Source organism: Panthera leo, chromosome B2, assembly GCF_018350215.1.
Source record: "Panthera leo isolate Ple1 chromosome B2, P.leo_Ple1_pat1.1, whole genome shotgun sequence".
NCBI lineage: Eukaryota > Metazoa > Chordata > Mammalia > Carnivora > Felidae > Panthera > Panthera leo.
In genome coordinates this window covers 17,061,809-17,087,760 of record NC_056683.1, presented here as the reverse complement: position 1 = coordinate 17,087,760, position 25,952 = coordinate 17,061,809, and the positions used below count along the sequence as shown (strand labels likewise).

The window sequence follows — 25,952 nt, the reverse complement described above, 5'->3', positions numbered from 1 at the left end:
TGGAGGGGGCGGTTCCTCGAGTGTCGGCGGCCGGAGGGTGGGCAGGCTGGCGGCAGGTGCCGCCGCGGCCGCCGCCGCAGACTCCTCCGGGCCTCGGGTCTCTTCGTCCTCCGGCGGTGATGAGCTGGGCTCCGTCGGGGGCTGCACCTGCCGTCTGCCCATCACCCCGGGCCTCCCTGCGTGACCTCGGCCTCCTCGCGTGCCCGGCCCCCGCGGCGCGGGGCTGCCCCTGAGAGGGAGCGACAGCGGCCTCTTCCGCCCCGAGTCTTCGCTCGGGGGCCGCGCGGGGAGAGCGCCCGGCCCCCTCCCCTCCCCCGTCCGCCGTCCTCAATGTCTCCCCGGCGGGGAGGGGGCTGCCTGGGAGACGCGCTGAGCTGCCCCCCCCGGAGGCCCGTCGGCTGCAGCAGCAGCGCCCGGCCCGGCGCCCCGCAGCCTTCCCCGGCGGCGGCGGCGGCGGCCTGGAGGAGCCGCGCACCCGCCGCCGCCCCCGGAGCCTCGCAGCCGCCGCCGCCACCCGGCGCCCGAGGAGAGGGCGGCGGGCGCCCCCCGGGGAAGATGAAGGCGGAAGGGGGCGATCACTCCATGATCAACCTGTCGGTGCAGCAGGTCCTGAGCCTCTGGGCCCACGGGACGGTGCTGAGGAACCTCACGGGTAATTGATGCGCCCGGGGTGGGGACGGGGATGCGGTGCCGCCCCCTGCCTCCTTTCTCCCTCCCGAAGAGGGGCCGCGCTTCAGCCGCCCCACCCCCGTGCGCGCCCCGCTCTCCGGCTCGCGGCCCCTGGTCCCAGAGAGGAAGGTGTTAACTGGGTGCACTTCGCGCCGGTCCCCGGGGCGCTGCGAGGGTCTGGATCGCGGGCGGAGAATCCCCGACCCCCGCCTCCTGCCCGGCTCGGGGAGGGCTCCCGACGGCGCTGCCTAGTGTAGTACGCGCCGAATAGCGTTAGTGCGAGTCTCGGGCACAGTTCGCGTGGATTTACCAGCCCCCCATCCACGCGCGCACGCACATAGACACACGCACGCACACTCCGCTTCTTGATGCTTAGGTCTGTTTCTTTCTGATACATCTCAGACCGGATACAGGGCTTAAATTCTGTATTCACAACGATCAGATCAGTTTGCCTCACCTGTTAAATTTTTGTTGCTGTAGATGACTAATGAAGTAGGGTGTAGTGGGCCAGAGACTGGGCCAAGGTCTAGTGCATTCTAAGCATTTCAGCTTTGACCGCATTATCTCCTCCCTCCTAGTTCCTATTTCCTTTTGTCTGTCTGTCTCTCTCCCTCTGGCCTCAAGCTGCCGCTTCTGTGACATTTGATTATTTATTTATTTACTTATTTATTATCATTTTTTGTATTTCCCTTCATTCGTCAAGGCTGTCAGGAGGGAATTGGACTTCACTACATTATAATAACCTAAATTGTAGTTGCAAAAGTGAGCAGTAATGCCCATAGATTTTTATCGCATCTGTAGGTTTGCTTTGTGAAGAAACTTCCAGGTTTGTTAAGGTGGAGATTCTTACACTCTTGAGTTCTGAGTTTTAAAAATACCCTTTAAAGATGAGTGTTTACAAGAAGGAAATTCGGTTGCAATTTGGCGACTCCTCAGTTCTCTGCTTCTCAGAGAAAAAACTTAGAAACATACTCAGGATTTAATTCTTGAAAACATATAAGTCTAATTTTGGTAGAGCATTAGTATTTTAAAATCCATTACGTCAAAGTGGTTAAGAGTGTGGAGAGTATTTTACAAATATAACCTGTCCTGACAAGGTACACACGTGTGAATTATGTATATTGTCTTGTATATGTATATTTCTCAGATATTTGTAGAAAAGAAAATTGATGGAATTTTATACCACAGATTTTCTTGAGCACTGATTTTCTTGACACTGATTTTCTTGAATGTGGCAACTATAAAATTAACATCGGTTCTGGATTGATTCATGGTGTCCTCACTTTGAATCTGTGGTTATTTGCTTTGGAGCAAACTGACCTTACATGATGGTTGAGGGTCAGAAATACGTTTTTATTTCCAAAAAAAAAAAAAAAAAAAAAAAAAATACATCGACATGAAGACCATTTCATGATTCAGTTGAGTTTAGAGATACCTTACGTTCTCTTACTTCTGGCTCTGCTTGTATTTATCCACCATTCATTTCTCAAATATTGTATTGATAGCGTTTGTAGGAGTGAAGTGAAAAGAACTTAAGAGTTTGTATTTGTATATGTTAAGGACTGGCTTAACTCATCATTTATTTAGAGAAAATTAGTTTGGGGAGTCAGAGTAGTGTAAATGTAACTTCCCACTTGGCCAGATTTGCCAATATTTTTAAAATGTTTAATAAGATTCCAGTCATTATAGTGGCTTCCAGTTCTTCAAGTCCCCCATTAGGTTGATAATAGCAGTTTCAACCCAGGATTAGCTCTCATTTCCCCCTAATATCATCTCAATAATCATTTTCTCATCAGACTTTGCCGTTTCATGCAAGATATGCTGAACATCCAAAACTAGTTCCTCAGGTCGGCCTGAGGAACACGGGGACCTCTTTTACTTCCTAAATAATGAGTCTCAATGTGCAAAATTCAGTTTGTGAGGATAAAAACGGAGGGAGATAATAGATTAGAAGTCTTCTTTGCCAGCAGGTCGGCATACCACATGTTAGGAATCACTTCATGTCGAAAAAAGTGGATTCTAAAAGTGGTAATATTGTGATGTGGTTCCTTATGGCCTTTTCATGCTGGTGACCTTAGTGATCCCTTATGTAGCTTGGTCATTAGTCGAGAGATGCTCCCTACAGTGCCATTTAGAATTTGGTCTCCTAAAAACAAATACACCTCCTAGAACAAGACAGCCACCACTTAGTGCCTGCTATCTATCATATATATATATGTCACTTAACATATATATGATTTCTAATCTTAATAACTTTCCAAAGTAGAATTACAGAGAGGCCCAGAGAGGGAAATTAAATTGCCCCAAATCCTGTTGCTAATAAGTGGCTGAACTAGGATTTCAACCCCAGGCTTTGTCCGCAGAATTACTCTTTCCGCTTTTTCACGTGACTTTTACTCTTCCTCTTTACTTTCTTCAGGCAGAATGAGTTACTTGCTTCCCCCTGCTACTTCTGCTCCATGTATATGCCTTTATTATTATATTGTTCAGTTATATTATAATTTTTGTGTCTACTAGACTGTGAGCTTTTGGAGGGTGAGTCATTGTCATAATCAATGGAATTCTGGAATTTTAGCATTCTACCTAGTACATATAAAAATACTCAATGCATGTTTTTTGAATTGCAGTTCCAAAATAATACTTAACAGTTGCATGCTTTAAACATTCTAGTTGCAGTATTTTCCAGACACGTCTGTTGGAGTGAATGTGCTGTTAATCAGGAAATGAGTCGTTTAAGCAGCTTTTATGGATTGGTGGCCATACCTTTAAACCACACATATGCCTATTAAATGCACTTTTTGGGGCTAGTTACCATGTGTTCTTATATTTTATTTAATCTTTTTAGTAATCTGGAGAAAGATGATTGTTTATCCTTATTTTATGGATTCAGACATTGAAGCCAAGAATAATTTGGTTAGCTCTGATAGCTAATATGTGAAAAATTATTACCTTTTTTCAGATTATGGTAACACATTAACTCAGAAGGCATATAAAGTTGGAGCTGAGATGGCTAATACAGAAAAAAGCGTAGTGTAGAACCAGACTGATTTGGATTTAAGAAGTGACTGTGTGAAAGACTTATAGAAATCTGGTTAGTAGGAATTCTGGTTAATTAAAAACAAAAAACAAAAGGAGAATGTATTCTCATTTCTATTTCTTTTCTTTACACAAACCAACAGGTGTTATTTATTCTTATGTTTGTATTTTATCCCAGACATGAAGCAGGGAAGTTTGTTTTTTTTTTTATGTTTTTTTTTTCTTTTTTGAGGGAGAGAATGTGAATGGAGGAGGGACAGAGAAAGAGAGACACAGAATCCGAAGCAGCTGCAGGCTCCGAGCTGTCAGCACAGAGTCCGATGTGTGGCTCAAACTCACAAACTGTGAGATCATGACCTGAGCTGAAGTTGGACGCCCAACTGACTGAGCCACCCAGGCGCCCCAGCAGGGACGCCTTTTTTGTATTGACTTTTATTTTTCTTAGAGACCTTTAGAAAATAGTCTTGTGTATGTATTACTTTGATAGAAATAAAATTTTTAAAAAGTGATAATAAAAAAAAAAGTGATAATAAGAACCAGAAATTAGAACTAACTTTAGAGCTAGAAGTTATGTAGTTTGACTACTTCATTTTAGAAATAGTGACACATCATCATGGAAGTGACATGGCTGGGGCAGTTAGTGACAGAGACAGGCCTTGGGATGGTGTTCACTGACTTTTAGTTCTGTCCCTCTCGCTTGATTCCACATAGATTCTTAACTCTGGCGCGTCTGATGATAAATCTTAATATACTTAAGAATAGCCTGGCAGTATTCGCCCCAGTGAGCCTAAGAGTGTGTGAATGCAACTAAGTTTTGGCCAGCAAATAAAAGATACTGGAATATGGAAGATATGATTGAATAATAATGCTTTCCCCAAACTTGAAGTTACGATTGCTGGTGTAAAAGTTAGTGATCCATGTTTATTATATATCCAGTTTTAGAAATCCTACCAAATTTGGTCTATTTATTTTTTCTCCTTCCTGAAGACCTAGTATAGGGATTGCCTGTAGAACAGATTCATATCTGGAGACCCCATCCCTTCAGTTAATCGCCATTGCTAAAGTTCTGTATTCACCACTTCCCAAACCGTGTAATTCACAAGATTCCAAAATTGTTAACTGTGTGTAGGTTAGATGCTTCTTCAGCTTACCAAAGTAGAGATAAATGCCTTCCCCTATGAAATAGTTTTTCATTCTCTCCATATGTTCTAACCCCCCCACCCCCGATCTAAAATTATAGTCTATGAATGTACTCTTTCCATTTTATGGGTAATTTGACTTAAAAAAATAATCTACAATGAAATGCATTCCTTTGCTTTACTTTTATTTTCTTCATCTACTTTGGCTTCCAACTTTGTGTTCTGACCCAAATTTGGTTGCTAAGAGTTTAGAGGAGAATTTTTTGCTTACCACAAGGCAGGATCCCTAAGCCCGTGGGTAAACACAGAGCCAGGCTGGTATTGGGAGAGGGATAACTGGTCCCTGAGAAAAAAGGCACAGGCTGGCCTCAGGCTCATCTCCTTTCTCACTGCCAGCTGCAGATGTAGGGCGGGTGCTCCTCTCTTTCTGTTGGTACAAACATTGAGAAGCTGGGGATTCAAACTGGAAAGAAGGTCAGATGTCTTTGTGTATAAAATATATATGTGCTCATTTTTCTGTTAAACATACACTTACAGTAAGTTCCCTTTTAGATTTTATAGTTGCTAAGCTACTGTAGTGTTAATACTGACTGTCAGCAAAAAAATAAAGGGGGGGGTAGTTTGTATCTACTGTACGTAGTTGGAATGGTTCACACTCACATGTATAGCCAGCACCCTCAGTATGTTCCCAAGTAGGTATGCATCTTCCGGGGTGCCCTGTGCCCCAGCTTCTCATTGGGTTAAGTTCTTCCTAAATGCTCTACTATAGGAGGTTTTCCCTGAAATATAGGTGAAAAATTCCTTACTCTTTTGTGGTACAGAGCCAGTAAATTAGTGGTGGTATGATTCGTACTTTATAGGATTTTGCTCTTTGGAAATTTTACCTGTGTATCTTATTGAGAAAGAAGCTACTGTAATTTTTCAAAAACCGGAATTGTCATCTTCAGGTTCTTTCTTAATTTCCATCTCATTATCTTTGACTCATGCATCTGTATCCTCTGGCAATACCAAGTCTGACATCCAGGTGACATTTCTTAAACCTAAAGCAATTTCAGGACAAGACTTAGGACTGGGTAAGCTGTAATTGTGACTCGTAGCTAACTACCAGAATATAAACTTATCTGTGCTTTGTTTAGTAATTGAAAGGAAGGACTGGAAAAGTAAGATAATTCACGAGGAGGAGTCAAAATGACCAGAGCTATTTTTTCTTGTAGAAAGGAAGCCTAAACAGAGGAGGAAGGATGGGTCGGGGATGGGGAGGAGTCACTGGAGCCAGGAAAGGAAATTGGGATTAAGAATAGTTAGATGTAAACTATAAAACTCCTGGAGAAAACAGAGGCAGTAATCTTTTTGACATGGGCTGTAGCAACATGTTAACTATGTCTCCTTGGGCAAGGGAAACAAAAGCAAAATCAAGCTGTTGGGACTACACCAAAATAAAAAGCATCTGTACGGCAAATGAAACCATCGACAAAACGAAACAGCAACCTATCGAATGGAAGAAGACATTTGCATACGATCTACCTGTTAAAGGATTCATACCCAAAATATATAAGGAACATAATAAATAAGAAGAATGAATAATCCAATTAAAAAATGGGCAGAAGGCCTAAACAGACATTTTTTCCAAGGAAGACATCCAGATGGCCAACAGACTCATGGAAAGATGCTCAACATCACTCATCATCAGGGAAATGCAAATCATAACTACAATGACATCACCTTACATCTGTCAGAATGGTAGAATCAAAAAGACAAGAAATAACAAATGTTGGTGAGGACGTGAATAAAAAGGAACCCTCAGGCATTGTTGGTAGGAAGTAAATGAGTGCAACCACTGCGGAAAACTGTGGAGTTTCCTCAAAAAATTAAGAATAGAAATGCTGGATGATCTAGTAATTCTACTACTGGGTATTTATCTGAAGAAAATGAAAATGCTAATTCAAAAAGATACACGCACCCCTACTGTTACTGCAGCATCATTTACAACATTTATTTACAATAGGCAAGATGTGGAAGCAACCCATGTGTCCATTGTCCGACTGATGGACTGACTGATGAATGGATGTAGAAGGTGTGTATGTATACAGTGGAATATTCCTTAGCCATAAAAATAGGGTGAGATCTTGTCATTTGTGGTAACATGGATGGACCTCGAGGGTATTACGCTGAGTGAAATAAGTCAGACTGAGAAAGACAAGTGCCATGTGATTTCACTTACATGTGGAATCTAAAACCAAAACAAACCAATAAATGAACAAAAAGAAACAGGCTCGTAAATGTAGAGAACAGTCTGATGGTTGCCAGAGGGGAGGAGGATGGAGGGATGGACAAATGGGTAAAGGGGAGCGAGAAATACAGGCCTCGGGTTGTGGCATGAGTAAGTCACCAGCCAAAAGGTATAGAAGAGGGAGTATAGCCAATGGTATTCTAGTAGCATCGTATGGGGACAGATGGTGGCTACAGTTGGGGGGAGCACAGCATAACGTATAGACTTGTCCAGTCACTGTGTTGTGCACCTGAAATTAACATTGTGTGTCAACAACACTTCAGTTAAGAGTCAGATGTAAGAAGAGAACCCCCCCCCGCCCCAATACAGCGTGTTGAATTTACCGTAGTATCAGATGAAAAATTCTAATAAATTCCAGAAGTCTTAAATAGTTGTGTTCATTGAATATTCACTGCAGGCCCAATACTGTGCAAAGCATTTTGCACGCATCTCTTTTCTTATAATTGAAGTGGCCTCGTAGCTTGCCGCTTTATTAAATGTATATGATTAGATCAGGTACCATAGGCTAGTTGTGTTTTTAGTGACTAAGTATTCCGGCAATAAAAGTTGGTCATAGAATAAACAGTGGCAGTGGAACCATTTGAAAAAGATCTCATTAGACTCTCAAATTCCAGTAACCTTAGGTAAATAGATTACACTTGAAAAGGAGATTTTTCACCAAACTTGGTACAAGTAGGAAGAACCAAACTTTTACATGGGTCCAGTTGAATGCATTCTTATAAATCTTGGGATATGATCTAGGAGGTCTTTTGTAAAAGTGAAGTGGTATAATGGAAGCTTTTGAAAAGCAGGGGATACCTGTATGCTAACTACTCTTGCCTAAAAGTGTCTAGCTAAGATGTTTTTGTCAGGGTTGTGACACTGGATTTTCATGATAAAATTCCTCCCTTCTCCCATTTCCTACGGTCGATTACTTTGATACAACATAGTTTCTGAACCTTGCTGCCTATCACAATCACCTGGGTCTGGTTAAAGGTACAGATCCAGGATCCCAGTCCATATTTATGGAATTGGGATTTGGGGAACAATCCTATATTTTTAAATCTGAATCTACATTTATAGCTAGCCCTTCTGGTGATTTTGTTATTGAGAGCTCAAGGATGGGGGACATCCGATTTTTAAAAATTAAGTTTCATTGTGATCAGTTTGTAGCTGTGTTGTGATATATAAAGCAAATTAATATGGAGTATTTAGTATAACTAAAGACTTATTAAACTTTCAATATAAATGACTCATTTATTTCCAAGAGGTTGCTGAAACACAGTTTTTAAAAAGTGACTATCTTTTAATATTATTAATTATTAATAATATTTTACTGTTTTAGTGATGTTTTCTTTATATGTACTAGCGATAGAGAATGATTCCTGTTAAATGATAGGATTTTGAAAATTCGAGGTGGTTTAGGTATGTTACATCTGAAGTATATGAGAGAATTAAACATTAACAAGATTTATGTAAACACTTAGATAATGTTATTGGAATTTCCCCTACAGAATAAGTGGGGTTCTGTTAGATTTTTGTATGCAAATAGAGTCTAAAGAAGCAATAGAATCTCGAAATTTATGGGTCAAGAAACTTGGTTTTATCCTTAAATGCTACAGATTGGTTTTTGTACTTTAGACAAGCCACATTATTTCCCAGACCTTGGTTTCTTCATTGGTAATACAGTCTGATGTTGGCAGTTTTCATGTTGATGTTAAGAGAAGGCTGATTTAAAAATTAGAAAGTTCTGAGAGAAAAGTTTAGTAACTATGAGCTAAGAGAAACACTTACCATTTGCATATAAACTTGTTTCTTTAATCTTTAAAATTAAGAGATTTTTAAATTTCTTCAGAGCTTCTTCAGGCCTTTAATAGGGTGAGGTTTAGGACCTAGAAATTCTTTGTTATTGGAACATCATTTAAGAACTCTTAGAATTAGGCCTTTTGTTTTGTTTTGTTTTTAAGTTCATTCTTAGACATTTACTGTGTCATTTTGGTGATAATTTTATCTTTTTTTTCCAACTACCTTATAAAGAATTTTTTATTATGGGAATCCTAAGACCTACATACTCATCATCCCCTTTCAGCAGTTATTAAAATGTGGCTAATCTTGATTCACTTTTTCTCTTTCATAGGGGAGGGGAGAGTCTGGAGTATTTTATTTAATTAATTACCTAACTAATTTAAATTTTATTGAAATTCATGCTAGTTAACAAATTATGTACTAATGGTTTCAGGAGTAAAATTTACAGAGGGCACGTGTTGGGATGAGCACTGGGTGTTTTACGTAAGTGATAGAATTAGGCCTTTTTTAAAAAAAATTTTTTTAATGTTTATTTTTGAGAGAGAGAAAGAGAGGCCCCGAGTGTGAACAGGGGAGGGGCAGAGAGAGAGGGAGACACAGAATCCAAAGCGGGGCTCCAGGCTCTGAGCTGTCAGCACAGAGCCCGACGCGGGGCTCAAACCCGCAAACTGCAAGATCATGACCTGAGCCGAAGTTGGATGCTTCACCGACTGAGCCACCCAGGCACCCCAAATTAGGCCTTCTTAAAACTTGGTTTAGGAAACTCTGGATTCGGGATCGGAAGATCCCTTCTAGTTCTGGAATTATGTCTTTGTTTTATTTTGTTTTGTTTATCCTTGTGCAGTATGACTGCTTCCTCAGGATCACTGTCAGTGATAGCCACAGTGTGACGGTCCTGACCATGCACGTCCATTACTTACTTGCTGAATTTTCCTGGTTGTGCTTTTATTTCTGAGCTGTCACTCATTTGGTCCTTTATTTAGATTTAACTTTAGGAATTTGTCTATATTGAGAATTTCATTATACGCTCGTTGATGTAAAAAGTTCATTTTTCAGTGTTCAGTGTCAATATCCCTTGGAAATACTGTATCATGAGATTGTAAAGCATTTTGACAATTGCTGAGAAGACGTTTTAGATCAGTAACTGATTCAAACAAACATGTTGTTACTGACTTTTTTTCTCTCTTTTTTGGTGTGGCATGTATAATTTAAGATACTTGAGGACCCACAAGTGATGACAATTAAAACCATTGTGAAATGCTGTGTTATAATTTCATAATAGATTCAGATTTTGACACTTAATTCTTACACTTTTGTAACTGAGTAGCTAATCAATTATGAGGAAGAACAAATTGAATGACATCTTTTAGGAAGACAGTGCTATGACTTGAATATAGAGCAGTTTTTTAACTATTTTAAATAGCCTTAACCTGATTTCTTTAAAGCAATGATACTCTGATTGTTTTAAATTAAGAACTTGCTTTTCTAAGAAATTTCTTTTAGTATTCAATGATAAGTACTATAATTTACAGTTTGAAATTATATAATTAGCTGGAAAAAGGGTAATTTCGTAGAAGTGGGTAATAACACAAGTGTTGCCATAAGCTTTGAGAAGGGCGATATATTAAAGCAGCTCTTGAAGGTGTCACAATTAAATTTAAAAACTAGTGTTTTTGCTTTCTTTAAGAAGCAGAAGCAGACAGCTATTAAATATTTACAGTAGATGTAACTTCTGTGTTAAATGAGGTTTCGAGTGGACAAATGCAGCAGCTTATTTTTAAGTCTGGTTAATATGTTAAGAGTGATTAAAAATAGATGGCCAACCAGACACATGAAAAGATACTCAACATCGCTCATCATCAGGGAAACACACATCAAAACCTCATTGAGATACCATGTCATCCAGGTCAGAGTGGCTAAAATCAACAACTCAGGAAACAACAGATGTTGGCGAGGGTGTGGAGAAACAGGAACCCTCTTGCACTGTTGGTGGGAATGCAAACTGGTGTGGCCGCTCTGGAAAACAGTGTGGAGGTTCCTCAAAAATTAAAAATAGAATTACCCAAAGACCCAACAATAGCACTACTAGGAATTTATCCAAAGGATACAGGTGTGCTATTTCAAAGGGGCACATGTACCCCAGTGTTTATAGCAGCACTATCAACAATAGCCAAGTTACGGAAAGAACCCAAATGACCATCAACTGATGAATGGATAAAGAAGATGTGGTTTATACACAATGGAATACTACTTGGCAATGAGAAAGAATGAAATGCAGTTGCCATTTGCAACAACATGGATGGAACTGGAGGGTATTAATGAGAAGTGAAATAAGTCAGAGAAACAGATCTGTGTTTTCACTCATATGTGAAATTTGAGAAACTTTAGACCATGGGGAAGGGAAGGGGAAAAAATAGTTTCAAACAGAGAGGGAGGCAAACCATAAGAGACTCTTAAATACAGAGAACAAAGGGAGGGTTGATGGGGGAGGTGGGGGAGATGGGGCGGGGTGATGGGCATTGAGGAGGGCACTTGTTGGGATGAGTACTGGGTGTGGTATGTCAGCAGTGAATCCCGGGAATCTACTCCTGAAGCCAAGAGTACACTGTATATACTGTATGTTTAGCTAACTTGACAATAAATTCTATTTGAAAAAAATAGTAAAATAAAAACATCACTGCCAAATTAAAAAAAGAGATGATTAAAAATAAGGAAAATATATTCTATGTTTTAACCTTTTTTGTTCGTTTCTTTGTGTAGAGTTAAGCTTCCATCTAGTATCATATTCCTTCTGTCTGAAGAGCTTCCTCTAATAGGTCATGGAGGTGCTCAGGTGGTTCATTCTCCCAGCTTTTTTTCTTTCTGAAAAAAAGTCTTCATTTCTGAAAGCTTTTCCTCCTGAATATAGGTATCTGGCTTTACAGGTTTATATTTTTTCCTCTTTCGGTCTTTAAACAATGTCGCTTTATTGTTTTTGTTTGATAGTTTCTGACGGGATGTTTGCTGTACTTTTTATCTATTTTCCTCTGTATGTCATGTGTTTTTTCCCCTCTCACTACTTTCAATGTTTTCCCTTTATCTTTGGCTTTTATTCATTTCACTGTGATGTATCTAGGTGTGGGGGGGGGGGCGCTTATTTTTATTTTATTTTGTTTTGGTTATTTTGGGAAGTCTTTATCTTTGCTTGAGATTCTCTGAGAGTCTTAGATTTGCAGTTTGGTATCTTTCATTATTTTTAGAAAATTTTCAGCCACTATCCCTTCAAATATTTTTCTTCTCCATTCTCTTTTTCTTCTCCTTCTGGGACTCCAGTTTCACATTATGTTAAACCATTTGAAATCATTCCATAGCTCTTAGATGGATGGTTCCTCTTTTCCCTCCTCCTCCTCCTCTGGTCCTATTCTTTTTTCTCTCTTACCACAATTTGAATAATTCCTATTGGTCCATTGTTAAGTTCACCGATTCTTTGCTTAACTGTGTCAAGTCTGTTGATGAGACCAGTTAAGGAATTTTCATCTCAGATATCATGATTTTTGTTGTTGTTGATGATGATTTTTTTTAATTTCCAGCATTTCCATTTGCCTTTTTCTTGGAATTTCCATTTTTCTGCTAAAATTCCCCATGTATTTATATGAGTTTGCAGCCTTCTCCATGAGAGCCTTTAACGTGTAAATTACAGTCATTTCAACATCCCTTTCTGATTGTTGTAAAATCTGGATCATTGCTGAGTCTGGTTCTGTTGATTGCTTTATTTCTTGACAGTAGATTGTTTTTCTTATTTACCCTCATTCTATCTCCAGTATGTTTATCATTTGGTTAAATTAAATTTATTTTTTTTAATTCAGACATGGCAGTGAATTCTCCTGGGGCCTTTCTTGCCATTGTTCTTCTTGTTCAGGCCTCTGTTTCTCATAAGATCGACTACCTATTGTGCCCTGAAGAGCCCAAGGTATTAGAATATATCCCATTGAAGTACCATTAACTAATGATTCAAAGTGTCAGCTCTTGCTAATATATGAAAGTACTGTACAAAATTAATTAAAGTACTGCAGTAAATATTTTCAGCTTTGCAGACCATATTATCTCTGTCATAGCTACTCAGCTTGCTTTTATAGCATGAAAGTAGCCATAGGCAGTATGGATGAGTATGACTGTGTTTCGGTAAAACTTTATGGACGCTGAAATTCAAATTCGGATTAATTTTGATGTGTCGTGATGTACTGTTCTTTTGATTTTTTTTAACCACTTCGAAATGTAAAAACTATTCTTAGTGCACAGGCTATACAGAAACAGGTGGTGGGCCAGCTATGGCTCATGGACCATACTTTGCTGACATCTGATTGAGGGGACTTTTTCAACTTTTAAATGCATCATCCCCCAGAGAGTCTAATAAGCCACCTATATGGGACATATCCCCAAACTGAGAAGTCACTGATGTTAGAAACTAAGGGCTGTGGATTCCACACCTTAGGTTTGCTGGAATGAGAACAAAGCTTGAGATAACCTAATGTGAACACAGACTGTTTAAACATATAATGTGCACCATTTCTATAAAGAAGGTAGAAACCACGAACAGTTTCAAACTATGGGCTTACTGGTATGGTATTTTCAGCTTGGGGCATAGACTATGTTGAGTACACAGTTAGGGCTCGGTATCTGTTGGTTAATGATTTTATTAGAACGGTCAAATATCCTCTAGAGGATTAAAAAATGTGTTTAGTATTTGTCTAATGAGATGGTTTTGTTGTTTGTAGGACTTTTGGATGTTTTAATAAATTTCTCTTAAGTAACTTTAGCCTAGAGTAGTGATTTCTGTCTCTGTCTCGTGTTGTGATTGATAGAGCTGACGGCAGTGTTGCTGTTTACGTCCTACCTCCAGAGGCTGCTTTCCTTTTCTATAGGTTAAGTTTTGCGAGCAGCCTGGGTTGAGAACCTTTGGCCTAGTGGGGCGTCTTCGTTGATGAATTTTAGAATCAAAACTATTTTTTTAAAGACAGTATGTTTGCAGCAAAATTTATATATATATGTACATATATATACATATATATGTACATATATATATATATGTACATATATATGTATATATATATGTATATACAGGCAGGTGCTAAAAATAATGTATACAATAATATAACCCATCTCTTATCTCTAAAAGATAGCCACTGTTTTCTGTTGGTGTATTTTTCTGGGCATATACAAACATTCTTCAGCAAATAAGATCATACAGTAGGTATCATTCTTTGACTTGTTTTTAGTCAGCTAGTATATTTTAAACATCTAGAGAAAACCATTTCTCATAAATAATTTTGTCCAAGGATTCAAAACAAAAGCACAGAAGATAATTTTGAGCAACTTGGCAACGGGGGCTGATGAGAGACAGAGATTGGGAGCAGGGCTATTTCTAGTCTCGTTTGGAGGCCGGGACACATCACAGTTCTCCGGCAACAAACACAGTGCAACAATCCAGGCAAAATTCGTCTAGGCTGAAGCTTATGGTAGCCTTGACTGGGAAAAAATAACGAGAGGACTTCAGGAGGTGTGCCCAGGAAGAAGGAATATTTCCTTCCAGTGAATTAAGGTGATTTGTACAATGGCATGCTTCAGAGTTTTCTGTTTTGTGCATTGTATTTTTAAAATTTTGTTGTGCATCTTGCTTAGCACCAGCCAAGGCTCCCTCTGGCATCCTCTTTCCACTGTTGCTCACTTTCTAGAAGGTTGGATGCGGCAGATGGACCAGTGGGCCCGTGGATGTCTACGTTAGCTGTGCGACCCGGGCAGTTTCAGAAAAGGTGGTGATATGCCACACCTGTCCTCTTAGTACCTGTCCTCCCTCTAGGCCTCGCGGATGTATGTTCTTGCTCTGCTCTTAGGATACTGCAGTTCTCTTTGCCTGAACTAGCCCAGTAGGTTTCCTGAGTTTGCCAATAGTGAGCAGGGGCCTTAGACAGACTTGCCTTATGCAGAGTAGATCAAGGTCTTAGGTCCTGTCCGCTGACCGGGTTGTGTGCATCTAGCGGGGAATTGACAAGAATAGTAGTAACCTGAAACCTAGGTTAGTTGTAGATATTCTCAGCGGAGTTCAGTGTTTTCCACGGTGAATAATAAGGTTTTTAAAAAAGAGTGAGAAATGTGAAAATAAGTTTGAGTTTATATAGTTTGTGCTCAGTCTGCCTAAGCGATAACCCTGGACTGGTCATGAGAGGACCATTTGAGGTTCTATTTTAGCTGTATAATGTCTTTGATATCTTGGGGCTTTATAGACCATTAAATTTACATTCCCCAATGATTAGGTCAATTTATGGTTGAGGCCGAGAACTGTATAGTCACTAGGCAGACACCATTACTTGTAATGTCAAATAATCCCTCACTCATACTGTTAAATATAGTCAAGAAATTTTTCGTTCTGTTTGTATTTCAAGAACAACATAGATCTGGTAAGCTGTCCGAACGGGGGTTGGGATCTGAGGCTGATTATTGACTTCTGTTTAAGAGTATGTGCCTGCTGCTGTAGAACCTTTCCTTATCTCTGAGCTCCCTTGATGAAAATGCCCCGCTCCATATTATTATTCCTTTCTCTTCCCGCTTTATTAGGTTCGCTTCGGAAAATTATATATTTTAAAATAGAAATGCCTTCTGAGCAGGTGAAGCCTTTGTGTCCTTAAAGCATTTATTATCAGCTGAAGCCGTTTGTTTGGGAGTGACAGTCCAGAAGCACGCTTTCCCTGAAAGCTGGCAGAGAAAAACCTTAAAAGGCAGGCTTTGTCCACTTTTCCTTAATGACCAGCATCTGTCTCTTAGGCCGTTGAGAAGCAGGCCCGGCAATTCACCACACACTGGAAAATACACCTGCTGTCTTTTTCTCCAAATGATTTCACATTATCTGAGTCCATTCTGAGTGTTGATTCTTAAGAATTTGGCAGGGTGGAAATGATTTTATTTTTAAAATCTGTTTTCTGTGTATCCTTTTTTAAAAAAAATTAAACTTTTTACTTTGAGAAAATTATAGATTCACATGCATTTGTAAAAAATAATACGGAGAAAACACGTGTACCTTTTATCCAGTTTACACAATGGGAACATCTTGGCAAACCACGGTGTAATTTCAAAACCATGATACTGACATTCATCCATGAACCTCATTCACATTTCACCAGGATTACGTGTATATGTGTACTTACTTATGTGTGTGTGTATTACATACTTTTGTACAGCTTTATCCCTTGTGTATGTATCCACCACTGCAGTCAAAATTCAGAATAGTTCCATTGCCACAAAGGTCCCTAGTATTAGTTTCTTACATCCACACTTTCCTTCCTTAACGAGCTTTTTGCTTGTTTCTAGTCATTTGTGGGCATGACTTAAAAGAATCATCTTTTTTTTTTTAACTTTTTTTTTTAACTTTTTTTTTAATTTATTTATTTTTGAGACAGAGAGAGATAGAGCATGAATGGGGGAGGGGCAGAGAGAGAAGGAGACACAGAATCAGAAGCAGGCTCCAGGCTCCAAGCCATCAGCCCAGAGCCCGACGCAGGGCTCGGACTCACAGACCGCAAGATCGTGACCTGAGCTGAAGTCGGACGCTCAACTGACTGAGCCACCCAGGCGCCCCAAAAGAATCATCTTTTAAATTTATAGCCACTTAAAAAAACTTATTTAGTTTTTTAGTGTGGTGAAAACATAAAATTTAATCATCTTAGCTATTTTTAAAAAACATTTTTTTAAATTTATTTATTCTTGAGAGAGAGACAGAGCATGAGCAGGAGAGGAGCAGAGAGAGAGGAAGAGACACAGAATCCAAAGCAGGCTCCAGGCTCTGAGTTGTCAGCACAGAGCCCGACGCGGGGCCCAAACTCACGCACCGCGAGATCATGACCTGAGCTGAATCCGGACGCTCAACCCACTGAGCCACCCACCCAGGCACCCCGATCATCTTAGCTATTTTAAGTGTACCCCTGAGTAGTGTTACGTACATTCACATCGACGTATAACAGATCTTCATATCTTTTTCATCTCATAAAACTGCAACTCTGTACCCATTAAACAGCAACGCCCCAGGAAAGGAGTACTTCCCTTTTTAAGGTTGAATGATATTCTGTGTGCACATGCAGCCCACTTACTGTTCATTCATTCGTTCACTGGTGGACATTCGAGCTGCTTCCGCTTCCTGGCTGTTGTGAATAACACTGCTATGAACACGGGTGTGATCCTGCTTTAGATTCTTTTGGATACATACCCAGAAGTGGAATTACTGGATCATATGGTAGTCCTTTTTTAAAATTTTTGAGGAACCACCGTCCTTTTTCCATAGCAGCTGCACCATTTTACGTTCCCATCGGCACTGTATATCTGTACTTGAGAGATGTTGGGATGAACAAGTTTTAATTCTTCCATTTCTGTTCCCTTTATTTCATGACTGTTTTGTTGGCCTTTCCTTCACGTTTGCTAGTGAACGCTAGCACAAATAGCAGATATTTTGCATTATAGAACGTTTGCGCACCAAGGATGATCTTCAAGGTGTCATCCAAGCATTTTGATGCCCGCTCTTTCCGGTATGAGTGACAGAAACCTTACCTGAACCAGTTTAAGTAAAAAGGGCATTTGATTACAAGGAAACGGAGGTGCTACCTTGAATCTAAGGGTAGTGATGTGGCAGGCTTTGGAAATCACGGGAGTAAGGGACCCGCTATCTCGTTGAGGGATCCTCCATCCTTCCATCCTGTATCGCGGCTTTCCTCACGTGCTGATGAAATGGCTGTTCACAAAACCTTCGGCCGCCCAATGACTGAGATGCTCCCGTGGTCCCAATCCAGAATTCCTGGGGGAAGGGAACGATTGGCCCAGCCGGGACCAGTTGCCTGCCATGATGTACCTCACGACAGACTTGGTGAGGGAGATGGAGTCAACGCGAGGACCTGGCAAAGCCATCAGGAGATGTGTGGATTGACTGGGAGGCAGTAGGTAGCCAGAAAGAAAGGGAATGAGCAGAGAGACAGAATGAAAGGTGTGCTTATCAACCGTAAGCCAAAATGGACAGCAACCGAAGACACATTGAAGAAAGGACAGTGGTGCTTGGAAAGGTCTGGGTAAGGACCGTTAAAATGATCTGAGGCAAAGAATTAAAAAAAAAAAAATTCTGAGGGATGCTTTAGTATATAAAGTTGAAAGCCAAGAGGGGAATTGCCTGAAATTCTTAAAATCATAAAAGAGAATCACTGACTGATTTCTGGAACGATTTGAATTAAGGAGTAGATTTCAGAAATGTCTTAACACTGTTATTTAGTGTAGAACATAGAAAATGACATGTCAAACAGCAATTCGTTAACTTTGTTCCAAGAGCTCTGCAAATATATCAGGGGTTCGTCAGACACATTGATGGATTATAGCTCGATGATGGAGACATTTAGAGGAAATTAGAATGTAGCCTTAACCTTCTGAAGTCCTGGAACTATTTCCCCAGCAAGCGTTAGTGACGATGATAACTGCCAAGCAGTGGTTAGTATTAGTATTTAGTGATACTACGTATGAGGTACTGTACTGGGCGCTTTTACCCTCCTCCAGACCGTGGGGGCTCACCGTTTGTTAAACCGAATTTTCCCGGGTGTTTTCAACTGAATTATTAACACTCTGCTTTTCCTTTCAGAGATGTGGTACTGGATCTTTCTCTGGGCTCTCTTCTCCTCTCTGTTTGTCCACGGTGCTGCAGGAGTGTTGATGTTTGTAATGCTGCAGAGACATAGGCAGGGGAGAGTAATCTCTGTCATTGCAGTCAGCATCGGATTTCTGGCTTCTGTAACTGGAGCGATGATCACTAGTAAGTTGATTTTGTTTTGTTCAAGGACCTAATTGTATGTGCACCTAACGGTTCTAGTAACTCTGTTCTTATGATGCATGTGACGGTAGTGTAATCTTCCGTGTGGAATATTTTCAGCCCTGATCACACTTTTGGAAGGAAAGATCAGTTCATTTATTCATCGAACAGATAGTTTTTGTGCTTCTGGGTGAAGACTCGTTACGCAAGGTTTGGTGGGAAATAGAAAAACTTGTAAACGTTGCCAAGGGGCGAAGAAATTCACAGGAAAATTTCTCGTCTAGTGGATGTAGTTTTTGCTTTAAAGGAACTCCCCGTCTAGTAAGGGAGAGAGGTAGGCACACAAATTTGACTTTGGTAATTGTCATAAAAAAAAAAGTGAAAATATAGCCCATAGGTCCTTCACGTTTTCTGCCTGTGACTACAAAATAAAACCACACTTTCTTCTGAAGCACAAGTTATTATGACACGAATGTCCCCTGACCTAGTAGAAATTGGCCCCTTGAGAAGGTCCCCTGGCTGCGTACAACTTTGCTAGTGCACCGCCCCGTGTGCGTTTCCTACAAGCCCTCAGGTGCCTCCCCTCCGGCCGTTTCTTAACACTGGACGGAGGCCCCAGCCTCTGCCTTTGGTTCAGCGAGTTCTAGCTCCTGCACCGGTCGAGCCAGGACTCAGCTGCATCCTGTTGGGACCGGAGGACCCTGAAGCCGCTGCCAGGACAGGGCCCTGCAGACAGTGGCTGCTCGGCTCTGCTGCCGTTGGTTTCTGTCACAACCAGTGAATAGTGGGGGCTCCCGTTGCCCTTAGTTTCTGGCCTCCATCCGTCCCTCTGGGGCGGCTCACTGCTGCCACAAGAAGGATGTCGAGCTCTCTGGTTGGTTCTTAGCCCCGGAGAGGAGTGAGTCCTTTCCTTCTGTAGTTCGAAGGCCTCCTTTTGTATCCCACCGTCACCTTTTCCCAGAGTGACCGGCATACCTCGCACCCTGGGAGGAGAGCCCTGTTTCCATGTCTCTGCCTCTGTCCTGTGGCACTGATATGACAGTCAGGAAATAGTTGTTTTTTCATCCTTCATTTACCGTCTGGTTTTTCTGTGTTATTCTGTATTAGGTTTTCGTCGTTGCTGCCTGCAGCCTATAACTTTATCATATGGCATGTCGTCCATTTTGCCACAGAGAGGCCTTATGATTATTAAAACATTTTTTAATGCTTATTTATTTTTGAGAGAGAGAGGGAGAGCATGTGCGGGAGAGGGCCAGAAAGAAGGAGACAGAGGATCCGAAGCAGGCTCTGCACCGTAAGCACAGAGCCTGATGTGGGGCTCGAACCCACAAACTGTGAGATCATGACCTGAGCTGAAATCAAGAGTTGGACACACCCAACTGAGCCACTCCGGCACCCCTGCCACTAAGAGGCTTTAAAACAAGTACTCCAGTTTAGCTGAAGCACAGGATATGCATAGTAAAGGAGTAGAGATTCAGCTGGAAAGACCCAGTAGAGCCAAATCCTAGAGGATCTTGGAAGGTGAGCCAGAAAATTTGGGCCTTTTTTTCCTGCAGAGCATGGAAAACAAGAGTCTTGAATGGGGTCGGCAAGGGACAAAGCAGTCCAGTGGAAAAATTTGTTTTAATAGATGATATGTGTAAAGGACCTAGAGAGCACTCTGAAAGCGCCTTCGTCCCCACTGGATTCCCAACAACAATAAAGGGGTACCCGGATCATAACAGATACTCAGAAAATACTGGTTGGGGGGATAGATGGAGTAGGGGAGGAAGTGCAGAGGGAAGAGAGGAAGAAACGGGGGAGAGAAGAAGGGAGAAGCAAGGGGAAGGAAGAGGGATTGAGAGGCATTGACTGCGATCTGAACTTGAGCCTGGGATCTAAACTAGCTGTGGTTGGAGATGACCTATGGACAACGGCAAAGGGAAAAAATCCGAGTTGGTTTTATTCCCTGTGGTGTCATACAGAGAGGCTTGAAAGGGACTGCCAGTCCTGTGCACCACTGTTATAATTGTGGACCCACCACCAGAGGAGGGAAGAAGGGATAGCTTGTTCAGAGGTTGTAAGTAGTGTGTGGATATACGTGTGTTTACTGGCATAAATTATTGTAAAAGGTTAGAGAGCAGGAGAAATGTCCTTCTATTTCCATTTATCTCTAATGATGCATCTGTGTGTGTATTACCTACTTGCAGTTCATCCAAGAATAAAATAAGCCAATGATTTTAGAGACGGCAGTCTTATATTTTACGCCCTTAAAAACATAAATAGTCTGGCATAATTTCAAGTAAAGATTCCAGGTCAGCAATAAAACATTTAAATTTCTTCTGGCTAATCTCTTGACCTGGAGATACTTGAATTAAGAAAACTAGCCCAAGTGTGAATATTTTAACTATATTTATGTTCTCAATGTTTGTGTCTGTGCACTCATAGCTGTATATTCAGGTCTGCAGACGATTGATTAATATCTATTCTGAATGGGAAAATTGGCTGAATATAGATACATCTATTAAATTTTGCTACTTCTTAGATTTTATTCTGAATACAGTGATCTTTCATTTTAGTTGGTATTTTTTTAATGTTTATTTATTTTTGAGAGAGAGAGACACACACACAGTGTGAGCAGGGGAAGGGCAGAGAGAGAGGGAGACAGAGAATCCGAAACAGGCTCCAGGCTCTGAGTCAGCCTGAGCCTGATGTGGGGCTTGAACGCACGAATGGTGACATCATGACCTGAGCCGAAGTCGGACACTCAACCGACTGAGCCATCCACGCGCCCCTCATCTTAGTTGGTATTAAGAGAGTTGGGAGAAACTGGGTTTCCATATAATGCCATCAGCTGGCAGTGTAGAGCTAATTTTAGCAAATCTGAAGGTATAAAGTGACATGTCTTTGTTCTGATCACTAATGAGTTTGAACTTCTCTTCCCATGCTTATATATTTAGAATTCTTTCCCTGCAGATTGCTTCCTTAAGTTATGTGTTTACTTTTCTTGGGGGTTCTTCTTTTCTTCTCATTAAACTACAGGGGTTTCTTACACATTTGAGATACGGGTCCCTTGTTGGTTTTGGATTTCACAAGGAACTTCTCAGTCCTTTATCAGTTACCTTCCTCTAGAAATCCTTAATTTCCATGTGATCAGCTCAAAGAGCGTTTTGCCTTATGGTCTATGATTTAATTTAAGAAGTTCTCCCCCACACCAAGGTCAAAATATATGCTGATATATTTTCTAACGTTAATTTTATAATTTTACCTCTGATATAAAGATCTTTACTTCATCTAAAATAAGAGTCAGTAAACATTTTCTTAAAGGGCTAGATAGGAAATATTTTTTTAATGTTTGCTTGTTTATTTATTTGGAGCACCTGCGAGTGGAGGGGGGAGGGTGCGGCAGAGAGAGAGAGAGAGAGAGAGAGAGAGGGAATCCCAAGAAGGCTCTACCTGTCAGCCGATGCGGGGCTTGAACTCATGAACTGTGAGATCATGACCTGAGCTGACATCAAGAGTCAGACGCTTAACTGACTGAGCCACCCAGGCGCCCCTGGATAAGAAATATTTTAAACTTTGCAAGCCAGGTGGTCTCTGTGACAGCTCTTCGGCCCTGCCATTGTAGTGTGAGAGCACGTATAGACTTGTATAAATGAATAGGCATGGCTTTTTCCAGTAAAACTTTATTTACAAAAACAGGTGCCTGGCATTCAGACATAATTTCATCAATTCCCGACTTGGGTCATGGTGAGTCTCATTTTGGGTTTGGTATTAGACAGCATTCCAGGTATTTCCTCCCACATAGTCAGTTTCTACCACACCACCCACTGGAAAAAAATGCATCATTTCCACACTGATTCACCTTGTTTGCGTATTATGTTCAAGGTACAAGGGTCTGTCTCTGAACCCTGTTCTGATTTGTTAGTCTTTTTATGCGTTCTTACAGCAAGGTCACATTTTCTTTATCGCTACGGTTTTGTGGCATTTTGCATCTGGTAAGGCTAGATTCCACTCATTTCTTTTCCTTCTCAAAGTCAGCATAGCTATTTATGGGCTTTTATTCTTTCATATAAATGTTAGAATATGTCTACTCAGTTGCTCAAAAAGTATAATTATGGTTTTTATTGGGATTTAATTGAATGGAGAGGTTGCTTTGGGAAGAATTGGCATATTAAACTGTTCCACCCAAGAACATCTAATAGATTTCCATTTATTTAGGTCATCTTCTAGTCTTTGGTTAGAGTTTAAAAATGTTTTTCTTAACAAGGGGGTTGAATACTTTTGGTGAACTTAATTCTCAGACTCTTCCTATATTATGGTGGTTGTGCTTGGTATCTTTTGAGGACATTGCTTAGTTTTATTGGTGTAGAGAAACACCGTTCCGTTTTCTTTTTTTTTTTTTTTAATTTTTTAAAATATTCACTTACTTTAGAGAGAGAGAGACAGAGCGTGAACATGGAGAGGCAGAGAGAGAAGGAGACACAGAATCAGAAGCAGGCTCCAGGCTCCAAGCTGTCAGCACAGAGTCTGACGGGGGGGCTCGAACTCACAAACGATGAGATCATGACCTGAGCCAAAGTCAGACGCTTAACTGACTGAGGCATTCCAACACCGTTCAGGTTTTCTGAATTAACCGAAAGATTAACAAAGCAAAAAACTGGCTCTTTGGACAGATACTAAGATGAATAGATTGCTGGCAAACTAATTTAAATAAGTTGAAGGCAGAAAAGTAAAATATAGAACAAAATAGAATAAATAACTACAGACTCAATAATGTAGAATAAAGAAATATAAAAGCTTTTTGAACAGAGATATATTCCTAAATATAAACTGTCAAAATTGGCATAAGAAGAAAGAAAATATGAATGGGACAATCAGTATATTTAAACAATTGACATGTTGAAGACTTTCTCCTCCCAAAGGAACTCCAGGCTCAAACGGGGCTCACAGAGGAGTTCTACCAAATTTTGAAGGAACGGTTTAGTTCCTGTTTTATCCAAATTATTGCAGAAACAGAAAGAGAAAAAGCTGTGCACAGCTTATTTGCTGAGGCCGAAGTAATCTGGGTAAGCAGCATAAAGAGTGCACAAGAATAGGAGGGTATGGGCTCATTTACCTCGTGAGTGTTATCCTAGGAATGCAGAGATAATTTGGGATCACAAATGACTATGGCTGTATGCCAGGAAAACACGATTTATGGAAACTGAAATTTAAATTTTGTGTAATTTTCATGCATCATGCAATATTCTTCTTTTGACTTTTTCAAAACCATTAAAAAATGTAAAAACCATTCCTAGCTCCCATGCCGCGTCCATGTGATGCGGGGTGCAGGCTGGACCTACGGACCACCGCTTGCCAGCCCCTCATCCGACCGCACAAGCTGACGGAACCCACGCTGTTAAAACCAAATCTGCCTTGGCCTTCACGTCCACTCTCTCTCTCAGGAACTGTGGAGGGCGACCCGAATCACTTTCACTGGTGTGGCGCCGTGGGCCCTTTGTGTTGTTGGATATTGACATCTTCCGTCCACTGGTGGCTCTTCGTCTAGTCTCTCCTGTCCTTGTAGGTTCATATCTCTCACTGGCCTCCACACCATCGCAGCATTGCTCTCCCCACTTCATCCTCACTCTGTCAGCCTTCGCTAGTCCCTTGGTCCTCATGGGGTCTTTCCTTATTTCTAATTGATTCTGTCTGCCATTGTTGGGAGGGGCAGTTCCGAACATGTATCATTTACTTCAAACATCCTGTTTTACTTGTGTCTTCTTCATTCTTGCATAACTCAGCCTTGTATTTCCCCAAGAAAATAAAGACCATAATATTTGTATTCTTTCAACTGGCTAGTGTTCAGCCAAATAGACCTTAAAGAGAGTAAAAAAACTAAAGCTCAAATTGGGGGGAGGACCTTTGTTAGCATATATAAATATAGAAAGATTAATATCCAAACTATATTCTAGAAACCCTACGAATCAAGTAAGAAAAGGACAACTCAGTAGAAAAAAGGACAAAAGATTTGACAAATGTTTTATGGGGCGATTAGGTGGCTCAGTCAGTTGAGCGTCTGGCTTCGGCTCAGGCCATGATCTCAGGGTTCATGAGTTTGAGCCCCCCATCAGGCTCTGTGCTGACAGCTCAGAGCCTGGAGCCTGCTTCAGATTCTGTGTCTCCCTCTCTCTCTCTACCCCTCCCCCACTCACACTCTGTCTGTCCCTCTCTGCCTCTCAAAAAGAAAGAAACGTAATTTAAAAAATTAGAAAAAAAAAAGATGTGACAAACATTTTGTAAAAGTAGAAAACCCTACTGGCCATTGATACGTGAAGAAGAGCTCAGTCACATTAATTATTATCAGGGAAATGCAAATTAATCACAGAGATACCTTTTACCCATCAGACTGACAGAGATTTAAAAAAAAAAAAAAAAAGGTACCAACTGCTTCTGAAGATCCGGAGTAACTAGAATATAAATTGGTACAACTTCTTTGGGAGACAGTTTAGCATCACCTTAGCCAAGTTGAAAATGCCCGTAACATGAGACGGAGCAGTCCTACTTTCACCCATGTGATGAAGAGAAACTTTTGACTGCTTATGTGTGCCAAGGGTTGCACGCAAGGATGTTCACAGAAGCAGTGTTTGTCATTGCTCAGTATTGGAAACAAAGGTCATTGGCAGTGGAATGGATCAATTGTGGTATATTCATGTGTCGAATTCTATGCAGTAGCGAAAATGCATGAATTATACCTACACCACACGCACGATACCTTTCAGACCTGTAAGGTATACAGTATCCGTTTACAAAAAATTAGTTTATTCAGAAAGCTAAGTCATATATATTTTTAGGACACAGGAAGGTGGTAAAGCCAAAGAAAAGCAAAGGAATGATAAAAAACAAAAAACAAATACAGGGAGGGAATGGGACGTGACTGAGCAGAGTCCACGGGAACTTCAAAGGAAATCGAGACGTTCTTTTCTTCAGCTGGATAACAGTACTTGGGAATTTGTTATTTTATAACCTACACGTAGTTTTATAAATACTGTTTCCTATCTGCTCACTATTCAATAGCAGTGTTCCCAAGTCCATTTAAGAGGCACACGAAATTGTTTGCCTGCAGATCTTTCAGATTCAGATTCAGATTCAGATTCAGAATCTTTCAGATTCCACTGACACAGTCTTTTCTGACCAGTGCTTCTGGGTGTGAAATCATACAGGACTTCTGCACATCTGCTTCTTTTGGAGCGAGGTGGTAACT

The 25,952-nt window shown here is 40.8% G+C and overlaps 1 protein-coding gene across 3 annotated transcripts in view; it reads left to right on the top strand.

Annotated features, from left to right (window-relative positions):
- Window positions 1-466: 466 nt before the first annotated feature.
- Window positions 467-25,952, top strand: part of TMEM170B (transmembrane protein 170B) — an 85,038-nt gene continuing 59,552 nt past the window's right edge. For all 3 annotated transcript variants that reach the window (XM_042937898.1, XM_042937899.1, XM_042937900.1), the window contains exons 1-2: window positions 467-652; window positions 18,560-18,730. In XM_042937898.1, coding sequence (XP_042793832.1) covers window positions 556-652; window positions 18,560-18,730 — 268 coding nt within the window. In that variant the 5' untranslated portion in view covers window positions 467-555. The remainder of the gene's footprint in view (window positions 653-18,559; window positions 18,731-25,952) is intronic.